We start from the raw sequence: 15,905 nt of genomic DNA on the forward strand, positions 1-15,905 counted from the left end.
TCACTGCAAATTGGAGCCTATTCCGGAAATACAGGATGCAATGCATCCGTTTTAGAACCATTTTAGAAGTGTTGCATATTGTGACAGGGTAACTTCACAAAAGAAGGCACCCCAGTCCAAAACTGAACCTGTCAGTGAGGCAGTAGCACCCATCCCTATCTCACTTCTACTAGATTATCTAGAAAAAAATAATCCTGCTATGGATTCACTAAGCGAACAAAGGTCTGTCTGATGACCTTACAGAGCTTCAAAAGCTTTTGATTATTTTTAATATTGGACGTTTTAGTTGAGGGTGTTCAGGATATAGTTGGAGTATGCCCAATTAAGCCTAATAAAGCCAAATATATTCCTGGATCTTCTGTTCTGTCTCCTTTTGAATAGGCCTAATAATTGCAAGCTCTCCTGACATTTGAAGGAAAGAAAAGTATTTTTCTGACCCTCAAAATCTCTTAAGACGGAAGTAATTAACTCTTACAGAGTCTAAGTCTTGTGTACATACAATATTTGTGTCTACAGGAAATGTTCATACTAGTGGTGCTATCTTTGATGAATACCGCCTGCACAAATGTCAGGATCTGAGGGAAGCTTGTTCTCAATGGTTTTCCTATTTTATGTACAGTACAGTATCTCAGACTTCACTCAGCTCTTCGTGCATATAGAGTTCCAGCATATACTGTTTGACACCATTCAGCAGCTACAAGAGGTCTGGTTTTTTTGTAATATATCTTTTTTCTCTTGTCTAAAATTAATTACCTTTATATAGGATTTGCAAGTAGATAAGCTGGATGTTTATCCCATTGAAATATTGTTTGAGGCAATGCTCTCCCTTCTTCTAAAAAAAACCCTTTTTTTTAAACACCATACTAGTGATTCTAGATGAAAATTGCTCTCAGCCTTCTCTGATCTTGAAGGACTAAGCTTGTACCCTCAGCTACACATTTTACAAATATCCTGTGATAGAGCTCTTTTGTATAGGTAATGAGGGAGCCTTCAGATGTGACTGTTATGACTATTTCGCGATGTTCTCAAAAGTACCTTCTCAGTGATGACTCCCAAGTTATCATCAATCTTCAGTAATGGGGTCTTTTTGCCAAAAATGATTTTAAGAGTTTAGATGGAGAATGAAATGCCCTTAGGTTTGCAAGTATTTACATTAATTTTATGAAATAATATTAAGAATTATGGATATATTACATTTTGCTAGTGCAAGAGCTGTTTCAGTGTGGTCAGATACTATTTCTTATCTTCAGAACATCATTAGTACCTTTTTTGTATGAACTTGGTCTGTTGTATTTGCCCCAATTCCAGTGTTTCAAAATTATGTTAAAATGATTAGATTTGGTGGCATTCTTCTCCTCTTGGCCTAATACTTTGATTCTGGTTGCACATAATTTAATTAATTGTTCATGAGTTTTTTCCAACCCAATTTTGTTTTTTTTTGCATGTTCTTTTCAGATTTGTATAAATGTCTTCAGAAGGAAACATGTATAATTGAGTCTTGTGGCCATCTGTTTAATAATATGCTCTTTTCCCTTGCATTTCCCTTATATGTATGTAAAGAATTGTTTAAGCGTTTTCTTTTCTATTATTTTTAGTATACAGATATCATTAAAAAGCCACAAAACCTTAATATGGAAAGATTTTACTTTATATTTGCAACATACTTGTCATCTAGCTTTACATGTGAATTACGAAGACGATCTTCAAAGATGCTTCAGCCTGTTGCTGAAAATTTATTGATTCGGTTTTAGTGTTATTCACAAATTGTTTAAAGAGGTGGGTATCTTATTTTATGGAAAAAAACAATTGCATACTTTTATTGTCTTCTTTTAATAATCATTTTCTATTTGTTTTTTATGCTGTGACACACGTGTTAATATTCAATATCACAGAAGCTTTTCAAAAACCCATTGACATTGATTGCCAGAGTCAGAATATAAAATCTAACAGCTACTATATTGAATTATTTTAAGAGCATCCTGCAGAGCTGGAAATGCAGTCAAATTATATCTAAGAAAACAACTAGATTTAAAGAGGACACATCATCACCACTATAATATTCCCTATAAAAAGCTCTCTCTTTTATTAGAAAAATAACTAGATGAAATTGGCAGTTGTTTTTTTAGAGTAGGCATGTCACGTCCAATATTTGTCTTACCATGTGTCAGTGCGGTATGTCCTGCTATTCGTTGAGGCAAACCTTTGTAGTCAATGTCAGAACTAGCTTCATTTTGTCAGCAGTGAGTCAGAAGCACATAAATGTTGTCAGTAGCTGTATTTCTAGCTTTATCAGCTTTTGCTTGAGGATTTCCACTTTCAACTGAATTGCTTTTGCCATCTTAAAGTGCTGTATAGAGAACGACCACCTGAGCTCTTTTAAAATAGCTTTGGCCTATAATTCTCACTAGCTCCTTCAAGATGGGAAATGTACTGTCTTATTGTATTATCACTGTCTTACTGCTTATTTGCTTTTCACTGTTACATAAGCCTAAGGAGCTGTAATATAATACATAGTTTTGAATGGGGAACTTTGTCAGCATGCAGGTTGTAAATGAAAAAGCAAAAATAGAAACATATTTCACCTGTTGTGTTTTGTCTTTCTTTCTATTTTTCATTAACCTCTACCTATTCCAATATGGTATACAGTGTTCACAACGTACTTTATTACCTACTCATTATTGACCTTTTCAATATTTTCAAAATATCATTTTTAACTTCTACCAACATTAAACATGACATTGCAATGCATATAATGATACGAACATTACAAGTTACTAAAGATGAGATAATTACAGACATTGAAGCTTAAATATATTATTGTCATCGTGAAATAGCTGATATAGCACTTAAATAAGAAAGGCCACATACAGTACTATCAAAAAGAGTGTGGGTCCATACTCATTTTACAGTACAAAGTATATTGTTTTTATAGTACAAAGTATATTGTTCAGAAACAAAACTACAAACATTGTGGTAGTATGTGGACATCAAATGCTAAACAAGTAAGTTTTTAAGAAAGCATCACAGAGCAACATAATGAGCTATACAGTAGAACTGAAGTGTATATACATTACTGTATATACATACATAGATTGGCTCTTCAGTGATAATTCAGTACATGATTCATCCATGCACAAAATTTCAAAGACTTAGTACTGTATGTTTTGGTTCTTCATAATAATCCTGAACCTACGATGCCCTGAAATCCATTGATCTGAACAAGCATAACGTTTCTTATAACAATTTGTGCATCTCAGTCAAACAAGTACTTTTTGTTGATTGCTTTCAGTCATTTGACATCAAACATTAAATTCACAGAAGCTTAACTAAATAATTAAGTCCAGATGTTCTAAGTTGCTTATGGTTCTCATAATGACTTTACCTAGGGGTATAAACTCCCAATCTTAACACTTCAGAAAGGCTGATAGAGGATACAGAAGTAAGAGACATGTGCAGAGAACATCCATCCATTTTCTGCCTGCTTCTACCAATTCAGGGTCGCGGGGGCGCTGGAGCCTATCCCAGCAAGCAATGGGTGGAAGGCAAGGTACACAATAGGTCACCAGTCCATCACAGGACACACACAGACACGCATATACTCACACCAGGGTCAATTAACCTACAAGCATATTTTTGAACTGTAACTTTCGAACTGTATGTTTTTGCTCATTTGAAGGGCAGGAGTACAAAGATGGGATGCTCAAAGTGCTCTTGTGAGAATGGAGAAACACTATGCTACACTGTTGAATGTTGAGTGTGGGAGGAATCTGGGGCAAACAGAAGAGATCCATCTGAAGAAAGGGAGTGTGTACAAACTCCATGCACAATTGAACCCAGGGCCCCAGTGCTGCAAGGCAGCAATGCTAACCACTGCACCACCATGTCACTCATGTAGAGGAAATGACAGAGCCAATTCAAAAAAGTAAAATATTTTAATACTTTGTAATGATGTCAAAGACATGTGCCTTGCAGTCTTCTATTACATGATACATTACAAAAAGGTGAATAACTGATAAGGGAGGATTGTTAATCAGTTGTTTTTTTGGATTCAGCAATGGCAGACTCTAAAGGACTTTAATTCTTAATTAAGGAGTGAAATACTACATTTTGGAATATATTTAAGAGTTTAAGGAATTCAAACCAACCTGTGAAAGAAGTGCAAGCTTTGTGGTTATTTTCTTAAAGCTGCTGAGGGAGTGTGGCACAGTATTCTACTTATGTGGACAGTCGAGTTATTTAATGAACATCTGTGTAATCAACAAGACAGCAGTAATGATTAACTGCATACCACAGGGGGATTTCAATGATAACACAATTATAAAAGGAACCAAAAAATAACATAATAATGCTCAGCAGTACAGCATTATAATGATAATCAGCCTTGAGGAAACAAAAAATATAGAATATATGAATCTCTATGATTTGAGTGGATGAAATTCCACTGGCTTTGTGAATGCCACTTCATAAACAATAATTTTAATTTGTTTGGCCAAAAATCTAGCTGTTTTGGTTGATACCTTTTATTCACAATTATTCAGAAATTATACAAAAGCCAAAAATAGACCTGCTAAAATGAGTTTTCAAATATTCAGTCCAGAATCCAAAGAGCACAATTTATCTTAGGAACTTGTGCAATGAATTTCCCGTTTATTAGTTGCCAAGTTATTCTACATATTCAATCAAGTGAAAATATTTGTATTACTCTGTAAAATAAATGCAAGTTTCTGGCTGATTAGGAATGAAAAATATTAAAGCATTATGACATATGACAAATTCCTCTTTCAAACTAAATCAATCTTTATTTCTTCACACAATGGGATTATTAATCAATACAAACTCCCGAAAATGTTCTTCTATTATAATAATATTCACAGCCTCTCTCACAAACTGCATCTATCAGTCACATTATAATTTCATGCTGTTTGGGGACAAACCATTATAGATTGGTTTAATACCCATCCTTTTTTAATCAGTGCTATATGATAATTGCTGTTTCTCTATAAATAAAGAAACCATTATCAAAACATATGCCTGGTCTGTTTTAATTTAACTGTGTCATCCACCTGTATAAACTGAATTTTGTTTCAGATTGACCAGATTAAGCATTAGTTTTAAATTAAGAAGATTATGAATTATTGTTCAAATAATGCTATGACATTATAATTGTGTAACCTCAATACAGGCGTTTAAATCAAGAACTGATTTAAGTGTTTTCCCAGCCTGTCACCTATAATTCTTAATTGATTATTTGTGCAAAATAACATACTGTATGAATTGTTTGATTTCCACTGGGAATGTATAAAATAAGCAATGAAATTCACTTTTGTATTTTTGAAAATAAAACGCAAAACTTGTAAAAAGATTTAAATGAAAGATGGTATTGACATAAACCATTTCCCTTTGACTGGACTGTGTTTAGACTTGCCAGCCCAGGATTATTTTTAGCATACGGTCGATTTTGCCTTTGCTCATTCATGAACCACTTTTAACTGTCACTTAAGAAGATATTAAAACGAATGTAGTATTAATTAAAAGTAAGGTACTTTTGCTTGAATACTTCTATTTGCCGCTACAATTGATTTTTTTCTCATTACCAAACCTTTCATAACTTCTGCATTATTTAAAAATGTTTCTGCGAGGGTGCCTCTGGGTTTCATTATAACTACAGTATCTCAGCTTCAATATATAGTGCAACCAGGCAACATTACAAAACATAGACAAGTTCCTTTGGAGTGAACAAGTTCAATTTGCTGCTATTAAAAACAAAACAATGCAGTAGCTCTATCTGAGCAAAGGTTTAGACCCTGTCTGACATTCTTATGAAACATGGTAATGTAGTGTACCATGTGCTGAGATATTATGTAGAGTTTAAAATAATAGCTTGGCGATGTGCTCAGAATGAAAGATAAAAGCCTAAATAAAATTGCAATGGAGATGTTTTGCTTTTGAATGCAGTTTACATAATGTATGGCTTATTTAAATTGGCACAAATAGAAAACAGAAACATACTATAGGAGTCTAACAAGCAACAAGTAACACATGAAGAAAGCCCATTAAAGAAATAGACATGGAAAAAATATTTGGAGATCTATGCAATACAACTTTTATTTTGCAAATAATAATAATAACAATAATAATCGCATTGACCTATTTTCATAATTCAATGTTATTTTATCCATTAGTCTTTTATTTTGAAATATTGAAGAGAGGTGCATTGTCTCTAGACTGTGACAGTGTTAAGACAAGATTATTTTGGTTCCATTATCACAATTAAAAGGTGTCAGACTTAAAGGCTGCTTCATTTACTTCACAGAAAGGATGCATGCATCGTTTATCATACTTACTAATTGTTGCTAAACTGAATGCCAGAGTCACAGTCACAAAAGCTTCTCCGTTATTAAATGAAAAGTTGAAACCTTCATTCTAAACACTAGTTTACGAAGACCTTGAATGTACCGTTAATTGGATACAATCAAGTCAGCTGATGTGTCCTTTTATTTACAGTACAGAAGCAGCACTGGTGTGTCTGGTTTGACACTTCAAAATGTGTTTCACTATCAATATATCACTAATGTATCCATCAATACCACTAATGTTTGTTTTTTATATATTTTGTAGTCTAGATGTTAAAAAAAGGATTACACAATATATATATATTACTGGAAATAATTATGGAAAAAGATTAATTTGGGATATTAATCTAAATAAAGCCTTATTAGTGTTCTTTTCTGAAATTGAAATGTTAACTAATATGCTGTAGTATAATATTGACATACAGTTGTAAAATAATAAACTATTTTATGTCGCACCTTTAAAAGCTTCTCAAAGCGCTTTACAGAATGACAACAGCAACAACAATAATTAAAAATAAACATGATAAACACGATGACAATACGCAGAGGAGACAGTAGATGGTGGTACTAAGTACAGTAGGAGCTGAGGGGTAAAGAATGGAACCAGTTAAGTAAAGGTTTTGTGTCTGGATTTGAAGGAGTTTAGAGAAGGTGATTTTCTGATAGCTTTGGTGAGAGAGTTCCAGAGCTTAGGGGCATAACAGGAGAAGGCCCTGTCACCCATACAATGTAGACGGGCTTGGGGGACAGTTAGGAGACCAGAATTAGAGGAGCGAAGGTTGCGAAATGAGGAGTAGGGTGATAATAGATCAGACAGGTACTGAGGTGCCAAGCCATGCAGAGCCGTATAGTTGAGCATAAGGATTTTGAAGTCGACATGAAACTTGACAGGAAGCCGTGCAAGGACTCCAGGATAGGAGTAATGAGATCACATGCACTAGACCTGGTCACCAGGTCTAATGTCACTTTTGTCAGGAAACCTATCAAAAGGTGATGATTACCACAAATCCTATATACAGTATGGTACGGATTGATGGTGATATCACTGAAGAGTTTTTTTTTAATATGTGATCGACACTATAGTTTCTAGGAAGGAAACTCGTACATTAAAAAAACTTCACTCATTTCATTCAGTACTCTAGGTAACATCCTGGAGAGAGGTTTGAAGTAGTAAACTGGTACTGTTAGTAAGAGAAGAGATCTATGAAAATTCAAACTGATTTGAAATTCCTCAGTATGAATTATCTATATTACATTAAAGATGCCATTCCAGTAGAACTTGGCCGTTCTCAGCCCAACATAGCACATAAATTCAGTCTTTACTGAGGAGAGGAATCCAAAGACTACACATAATGCAAATTTTGACAAGCAGCTTCATACCTATTGAGACTATTTTGTATTAATGTGTATCATAGTATTCTTGAAGACATTAGTTTCCTTTACTGACAGTATTGTTACTTACCTACTGGACTAGCACCTACTACATATAAAATTGGATGGTTTGGTTTTGTATAGTTTGGGTTTTCTTTCTCAACCTATTCTGTTGTAAACAATACCAGTTTCATAAATCTGCAATCAAGTAAATGTGAGGTTGCAATTTATTGATTCTTCTTTAGATAAAGCTTGATTTGTATTGGTCTTGTCTTTATTTCCCTTAATTTTCAAAGCGCTCACCACACATTTAAAACACTCCAATGATATTATTGCCTACAGTTATATAGACCTTTATACAGTAGGTATGTCACATTCTGATGAGATACCTTACAACCAGTTATCATGTTGATGTTGATATTATACTGTGTTAGATCTAACAGTTCATTTTTATACAAATGTTATTAATCAGTATGGCAAGCTAGGAAAAACAGACAATGGTGACTTGCCACTAGAAGCCATTAAAGAAATCTATTACTACATTAGAGATGAATTATTAATTGTTTAGGAATTGCACATTTTCATGTGTGTATTTAGGTCTCGTATATAAATAAAGGGCATCATGGCATTAGTTGGTAGTTTGTTTAAAGAACAACCATCTTTGTATCTGAGAGAGTTTTTCCACAATAAAGATTTCCTTTAGTGTACTTCTTAGTGAGTTTATGGGCAACCATATTGACAATTTGTAATGTGAAATATGAATTGGCTTTTTTATATTTTTTACATAATCTTTTCCAGACTTTTTTAGTCTAATGTTCACTATCCCACCAAATTTATGCATTTATGCTGCTATCTCAATGTGAAGTTCCTAATAGACTGTGTTCTTACTGAGGATGTGATTCAAATGAGTTAATTCAGGCAATAATGAGCTTGAGCAAAGAGAGAAGAGACATTGTTGTGAGCTGACCCTCATCTGCCAATTAAGGAGATGCATGCCTAAACCACAGTGAGCTAAGACAATAATTAAGAGTCTGCAATTATGAAAAAAACATTGCTAACCAACACAGTTGTTTTGGAAGGACAATTCTTTGGAGGACAGTGATGAAAAGCTATATCTGTATTATCTGCAACAATAACAATATCAGTGATAAGGACCAGGCAGTTTTATTTTTGCTAATAGGGAAAGAAAGGAACACAAGATGCACGGTAATAATAATTAATACATAATGACAAAAGGGAGAAGAAAAATGCTGTAACTTCTATCGTAACATTAGCATCATTAACACTATAGTTTACATTTTTTTTAGTTTACAGCCTACAGTATGGAGATTTGACACTGTTCTCACAGAGATCTTGTGTATTACACAGTGTGAATGTGACTATGAGTGGTAAGATTTAATTATTTACAAAAAGGGAAAAAGAAACAACATATTTGCTACGTACTGGCTTTCTATTGCTTTGTGCGTCTAAAATTGCTTGTACGATAAACTCATACATCATATTTACACTGTGCGGAATTCCTGGAAACTAGAGCCGGGATTTAAGTCAAAATAGTCAATTTAAATTGAAACTTGACTACAAAAAGTAATTTGAAATAACTTGATATCTGTTATGAGAGATTTGAACATGAAGATACTAAGCACAAATATAAATGCTACCCAAAAAAACGGTTTTCGCTGATATTGAAAGTACCATTGTATGGTTTGGGGGAAGTACATTTACAGAGAACTGCAACCAGCTATAAACTGCTCCGGACAGCATTCTCTTCTCTACACTGTGTCACAGATGTCGGAAAGGACTAACCGTGGAATGGCAGGAGAGCGAAAAGACCCTATGCATAGCGGCGAGATGGGGGTTAGCCCGGGCTCAGCTGTTCAGGGAATGTCGTATAGAAACCTATGCCCTCACGAAGTGGACGTGGGGCGACCTGGTGCTAGGCGGGTTTCAGGACATCCGAACATCAATGCTGAGCCAAGGCAGAATGAAAGACCCGGAAATATATATCCCCAGAGAGAGAGAGAGAGATACCGGAAAGACAGCAAAGCACCGGAAACAAGAGACAGGACAGAGAAGGAGCACCCTCTGCAGCCAGAGTGACACACAGAGATCATCAATTCATCAAAATGTGGAAACTAAAAAAGCAATTGAAGGCGGAGTGGAAACATCCATTTTTCTTACCATAAGAAACGATACATGCTTCTGGAATCAATTTTTCCACATATTAAAATCATGTGAGAAATGCTCAGTGAATTAAGGATATTGCAAGTCACATACTGTAAATGACTTGAGAGCCATGTTTGGCTAGGTCATTATGATTTTAAGAGACATCACCTTCAAGGCACAACAAGTAGAGGATTTTCTGTGCTGGGAATTCATGCCGAAAATAGAGTTTGGTGTCAGCATTTTCCATCTTCAGTGCCATAAATGACAAAGACATACTTTTCAAGATTTTCAAGATATACTTAACTATTGGAAGGCTCTGAATTCCTTTACAAATAACAAAACAATTGTGTCTGTATCATAGCTGTAGAATGGTCCTTCAGCACAGTGGGTTACATGTTTAATATTCTCAGAGTGCAGCTTTAATACAGTAAGTAGCGCTGAAATTGACTTTTAATAGAAAAATGTCAGGTAGTTGTCCAAATATAGTTTTGGCTACATGCTGAGTTTATTACTGAGTTAACTTCATACTGAGCTGAAGTGCAGGTTTAATATTCAGAGAATTGTATCAAGAAACCCTATGCATATTGTATTATACTGTACATTTAACATTTCTCACTTTTTCAATCAGCTTGTTTAAGACAAATAGAAATTACCGTGTTTTCCTGCTTTGGCTAATTTTTTAATACCTTTGGCATCTGTTGAAATCTGACCTGAATAAGTTTTGGTGCCTGTAAAAAACACAAGGCTTGGATATTTACCCCATATAATTTTCTCCTATTGTTAGGCATTACATGTACAAACAAAAATCTGTACTCTGAGACTGACATTTTCTAATCATGTGAAGGGGATCTGTGGTAGTTATCCTTTTCATTAAGTAACATTCAAGTTTATATTACTTTGCTTTATTCAATTACTCATTCATTGGCTCATTTCTGTTAGTAGTATATTGAATGATTGAATATCCAACATCTTGCATTTTAAAATTCCATATTTTGTCATAGCAGGTTATTACAGTTTTAGCCAGATGGGACCCTATGCGGTGACTGATAGCTATGCAAACTGCAAGAAGAGTTATAAGAAAGTCCGAGTGTACTTATCCGAATCATAGTTCAAATGCCGTGGTCAAAGACAGGTTCGCAGGTTGGGAAGCCAATTCAGGAGTCAGGTAAGTCACAAGGAGAACTCAAGAGAGAAGGGTAGCTTCGCTAGGTGAAAACCAATACTGAGCATTGAGGTCAAAGTGATGAAGGCTTAAGTAATTTTGGAATATGAGGCTGTGGTGAGGAAGGAGAGGTCTGGTTGGTTTATAAATGAATGCGATGGCGTTTGGAAATGGAAAGGGCTGAGGTCTGATAAGGATTAATGCAGGGTTGTTTGCGTATGGTTGGATTCTGACTGTGGGCAGTCGGGACAAAAGTCTCAAGTCAGTCCAGTGTTAGTAAAGGATTATATACTATTTTTACATTTAGTTTAAACTCAGCTGGAATGTCCTTTTGAATGTCCAAACATCTTCCAAAACTTTAGAAGCTACATTGGTTAAAATCTTTGTCCTAATAGGTTTAGAAAAGAGTGTTAATAACCTGGTAGGATTTGCCTACTAATAATTAAATAATTAACAATAATAATAACAAAATTTAGCTTGTTCACGTAGGTACTAATGTAGTATCATGGTGTTAATAGTTTGTTTGTACAGTATATATTGTACATGGCAGATAAAGCAGATAGGAGTGTAACAAGGAAAAGCATGGCTATGAATTGCAGAAATTACAAACATTGTGATTGCTACTGTATTTGTGAAAGTTATTCCCCAAATAACTTTTATTAAAGAGTTAAACAAATGTAAAGGTAGAATTCAATACTTTATAAATATAACATCTCGTAATCCTAAGGTGATTTTATCTTCTATTGTGGCATTGCCTTCGTCCAATATTTTCTCATATTTATCCCATTCTCATGCTTACCACGGTCAAATTCAATCACAGAATAATAGTATTCTATGCCTCAGGCATAACTAATCCAATTCCATCACCCTCCGTATTGATTTGTTTTCACCACCATGAAGACATTCTAATAATGTATCCTATTGATGTTCTTTATTATTCTTCTGTCCATTTAGATGTGGCCAGAGCAATTGAACTTCTGGAGAAGCTGCAGGAGTCTGGGGATTTACCAGTTTCTAAATTGCAGTCACTAAAGAAAGTGCTCCAGAGTGAGTTCTGTACTGCAATCAGAGAGGTATGTCAATGTGCTTCTATCATTATGTTACTAGGGGCTTAATGTTAAGGTTAGAATGTGCAGATGATAGAGTCACTTACTGTAGGTTCTGCAGCACAGAGGCATTGTCTTTTTCCATATTGAATAAGACACAGAACATAAGAAACCAACAAATTCAGCCTTTTCATTCAGGCCTCCACACAAATGTGTAAAACCGAGAATGCTAAAGAAAATACTGTAAAGGCAAATGTAAAGTTAATCATTCTCACAGGTGTCATGCAGTCTTCTATCATATACTAGATAACATTTCCGTTTTTCAGACATTTTGTGACAGAGCAACACGTCCATTTTTCTGTCAGCTACGTAAAATACAAAGCTATTGGAAAAAATAAATCATTAGGTATGACACAGAATTAAATGTTGTCAGTCCACTAGGACTTAATAAGGACTGGTTGCCAGCCAACTGTGAGACTGAGCCAGTTATATTATGCTTTGGGCTTATACCTTGCACTGGGCAGATGGCTTTTATTCGTAATGATTAAGGGACTACATAAAGCTAGGCATGCTTTACAGCTGTGCAAAGTGTAGGATGTGATTAGAGGTTACAATTATTGCAGTTATTAAGAGAGTAATTATTGGAACCATAGCTGTGCAGGACTTTAAAGCAGCTGCATTTCATATTCACGTGCTGCGATACCCACATGTCATTGCTGTTTGCTTCTACAGGCTCAAAACATGTTCAGAGGAAGCTGTATTTAAACAGCAATTCTGTTTAATTTATATAAAATCACTTAAGCAATTTTAAGTTAACACAGGGATATAACGTATACAGGGTATCTCTCCATGCACATAATCAGGTAAAAATGTTTGGAAAGTTGGTTCTGGCCATAATACCTTTACATACAGTATTTTGAAAGTAAGCGTCTTGTTAACGATTAACTGCTCTCTAAAGTTCATAAACCTGAAGGCTGAAAACATGTTGCTTTTAAGATAATGGATTCTTAACTTTAGATTCTACTCAGCTAGATGTCTGAAGAAGCCCAGGTCCATTCTCAAGGACCCCAGTCATCCCAGTCACAAACTGTTTTCCTTCCTACCGTCCGGTAAACGGTACCAAAGCATTCGGTCCAAGTCCAACAGACTATGGAAGAGCTTCTACCTCCAGGCAATAAGACTGCTAAATAGCCAACCTGCAGCTCCTTTAGCAAATCACCTGTAATGGCTACATGGACACACAGTTTTCACTGTATTCAGCATAACTGCACTACTTGTATATATTGCATACACCATGGACACACAGCAGCTCTACTCATATTGAGTTTTATTCAATTTCTATTACGTCTATTATTGTGTAACCTTATTTTCATAACCTCAATTTTGTGATTTTTGTGATTCTTGTGATTTTTGAGAGCTCACGAAAAAAACATTTCATTGCCAGCAACTACTGCTGCACGCTGTTTTGTTGTGCATTTGATAAATAAACTTTGATTTGATTTGATTTGAATTGGGTTTCATAGTAAAACTCTTAACCAGGCAAATATGATCTGCATAATTTTTCTTTACATCACAAGTGTGTTTACTGCTCCATAGTGCAGCAACTTTCCATAATGTTCTTGCAGCGATTTCTTCCTTCTCATCAGTCAATACAGCTATTACATTTATGCAAATATGACAAAAAGCCCCCTCCTTGTTCTTCTTAATTTTGCTAAGGAAAATGGAATGTGCCCGGGTCACTGGCACTAGGCCATCACTTACCATTTATAACTCTGCCCTTTTACTTGTTCTCCACCCCCTTTCAAACTCAGCAAAAACACAACATTTGTTGACCTTTGTAAAGCTGTATGGGGTATTCAGTAACTCAGCTGTTCTGGTACAGTACATTTCAGTACTGAAGCGTTTTTTATGCAGATCAACTAAAGACTACAGCCCGGGCTTAGGCTATTTTCAAAATTATTATAATTCAGATTTCAAAGCAAATGACTAGTTGGTAAATCCAAACTTTCTACTCAAATCAAAGGGAATCCCAGTATAAAGAGCAACATTTTTTTTTTCTGGCTTTGACTTCTCCGTCTGTGTCTGATGTCAGCAGCTGTCTCTAGGGCTCAGGACAGTTGCTGACTGCTGCTTAAAGTGTCTTTCAATTTCCAACTCAAAAAGTACATATATTGGGCCCTGGCTTCTTAAGGAGTACATAACTCAGCTTTTGGATAGTACAGTAAGTGTATCCAAAAGTACAGTACAGTAAGTGTATTGATATTAGCCATATTTCGTATTTAAAAATGGTTGAACAGAGACCCCTAGTAAGCATAATCTATCTGAATTCGTTTTGGAAAACACAGATTTCCAAATAGGATTAAGATGGTTTCTTATAATAAATGAATGGACTGAACAGTTAAAGAATAAGATGTGACTTCTGACAGTAATTCATTACAGAGAGGTTAAACAGAACCATTAATGTTATTAATACATATACTGTATAACACAACTGCAGCAGACCCTGATATTATTTAACCACACCTAATTTATTCACTTAGCTACATCAGCCTATTTAATGGACTGGTGAGCAAGCAAACGTGTTAAATAGATAGGAATTATTGCTTTTGAAACATGTGAAGAAATATTGCACAGATATCAACAAGTTTATAAGAGGAAGTATTATAATCATGAGTATGGGTATATTATTTTCTGTGAATAATGAAGCCGCAAAATATATACTGTAGCAATATTTGACAGACAGGCTGTTTTAAAGCAGGTAAATGCTGTTATATTGCAACGAAGAGATATTGTAAAAATGATCATCTTAAAAAGAGTCTATAATAACAAATACTATAATGTCACTGTCCATATCCTAAAAAAATCTAAATAATTTTCAATGTGACAAACTACTTTGTATCAAAAGGACATTTTATAAGAAACAATAGAAAGAAATATACTGTGGGACAAGAAACTAATTGAGACCTGTGTTTTGGTGAAATTACAGCCAAGTTGTTAAAGTTTCAATTCAGTGGAGAAACTATGACACAGCAAACTGCTGCTTTACATAATTTGTATTATATTGGTACACTGAATGGTACACAGAGTTTATTTTCACATGTTTCACTGTTCATTCTGAAGAAATAAAATGTTATTGATTTCAAGGCCATTGAAGATTATGAATAAATCCCCATCACTTTCAATAACTGCTTTAAGCAATTCAGGGTCACAGAACACACAGATACAAACTTGACAATTCACCTACCAGTATGTCCTTGGGCAGTGGGAGGAAACCAGAGCACTTTGAGGAAACCCACTCAAATATGTGGAGAATGTACAAACATCATGTAGATAGGACCCAAACAATTGAACACTGGGCCCCAGCACTATGAGGCGGCAATGTACCAACTGTGTCACTGTGCCACCCAGATTATGAATACTTAATGATTAATTATAATAACTAAAATAATTATTTGCATTTATACAGCACTTTTCACCTCAAAGGAAATGACCCATTTCATTCACTCATGAAATTCAGTCCACACAGTTTTTATCTGAACTGATTCCAAGCTAACATTTTCATTATTCTCTTTATTCTGTTGTACAGCTTAATTTAAAGTTCCTTGATTAAAATGTTGTTGTATATATCCTAAACACTTTTATGTATATATACTAAAAGTCTGTTTGCTTTTTATTACTTCTTAGAGCCTAGAAAATGAAAATGATTTTAACATCATTAGTTAAAATGATAGTCTTCTACATAAGCAGCTTCTTTATGCTTAACATTTCCCTTCTCATATTTCTAGTAGAGTTTTAAAAGTATTAAATGTC

General features: G+C 34.8%; 1 protein-coding gene across 2 annotated transcripts in view; it reads left to right on the forward strand.

The window, feature by feature from the left end:
• The window catches only part of lin7a (lin-7 homolog A (C. elegans)), a 63,164-nt gene that overhangs the window by 18,952 nt on the left and 28,307 nt on the right, over positions 1–15,905 (forward strand). For both annotated transcript variants that reach the window (XM_088647246.1, XM_088647247.1), the window contains exon 2: positions 12,004–12,122. In XM_088647246.1, coding sequence (XP_088503372.1) covers positions 12,004–12,122 — 119 coding nt within the window. The remainder of the gene's footprint in view (positions 1–12,003; positions 12,123–15,905) is intronic.

Source organism: Lepisosteus platostomus, chromosome 9 (genome assembly GCF_059453375.1).
Source record: "Lepisosteus platostomus isolate fLepPlt1 chromosome 9, fLepPlt1.hap1, whole genome shotgun sequence".
In the NCBI taxonomy this organism is placed as follows: Eukaryota; Metazoa; Chordata; class Actinopteri; order Semionotiformes; family Lepisosteidae; genus Lepisosteus; species Lepisosteus platostomus.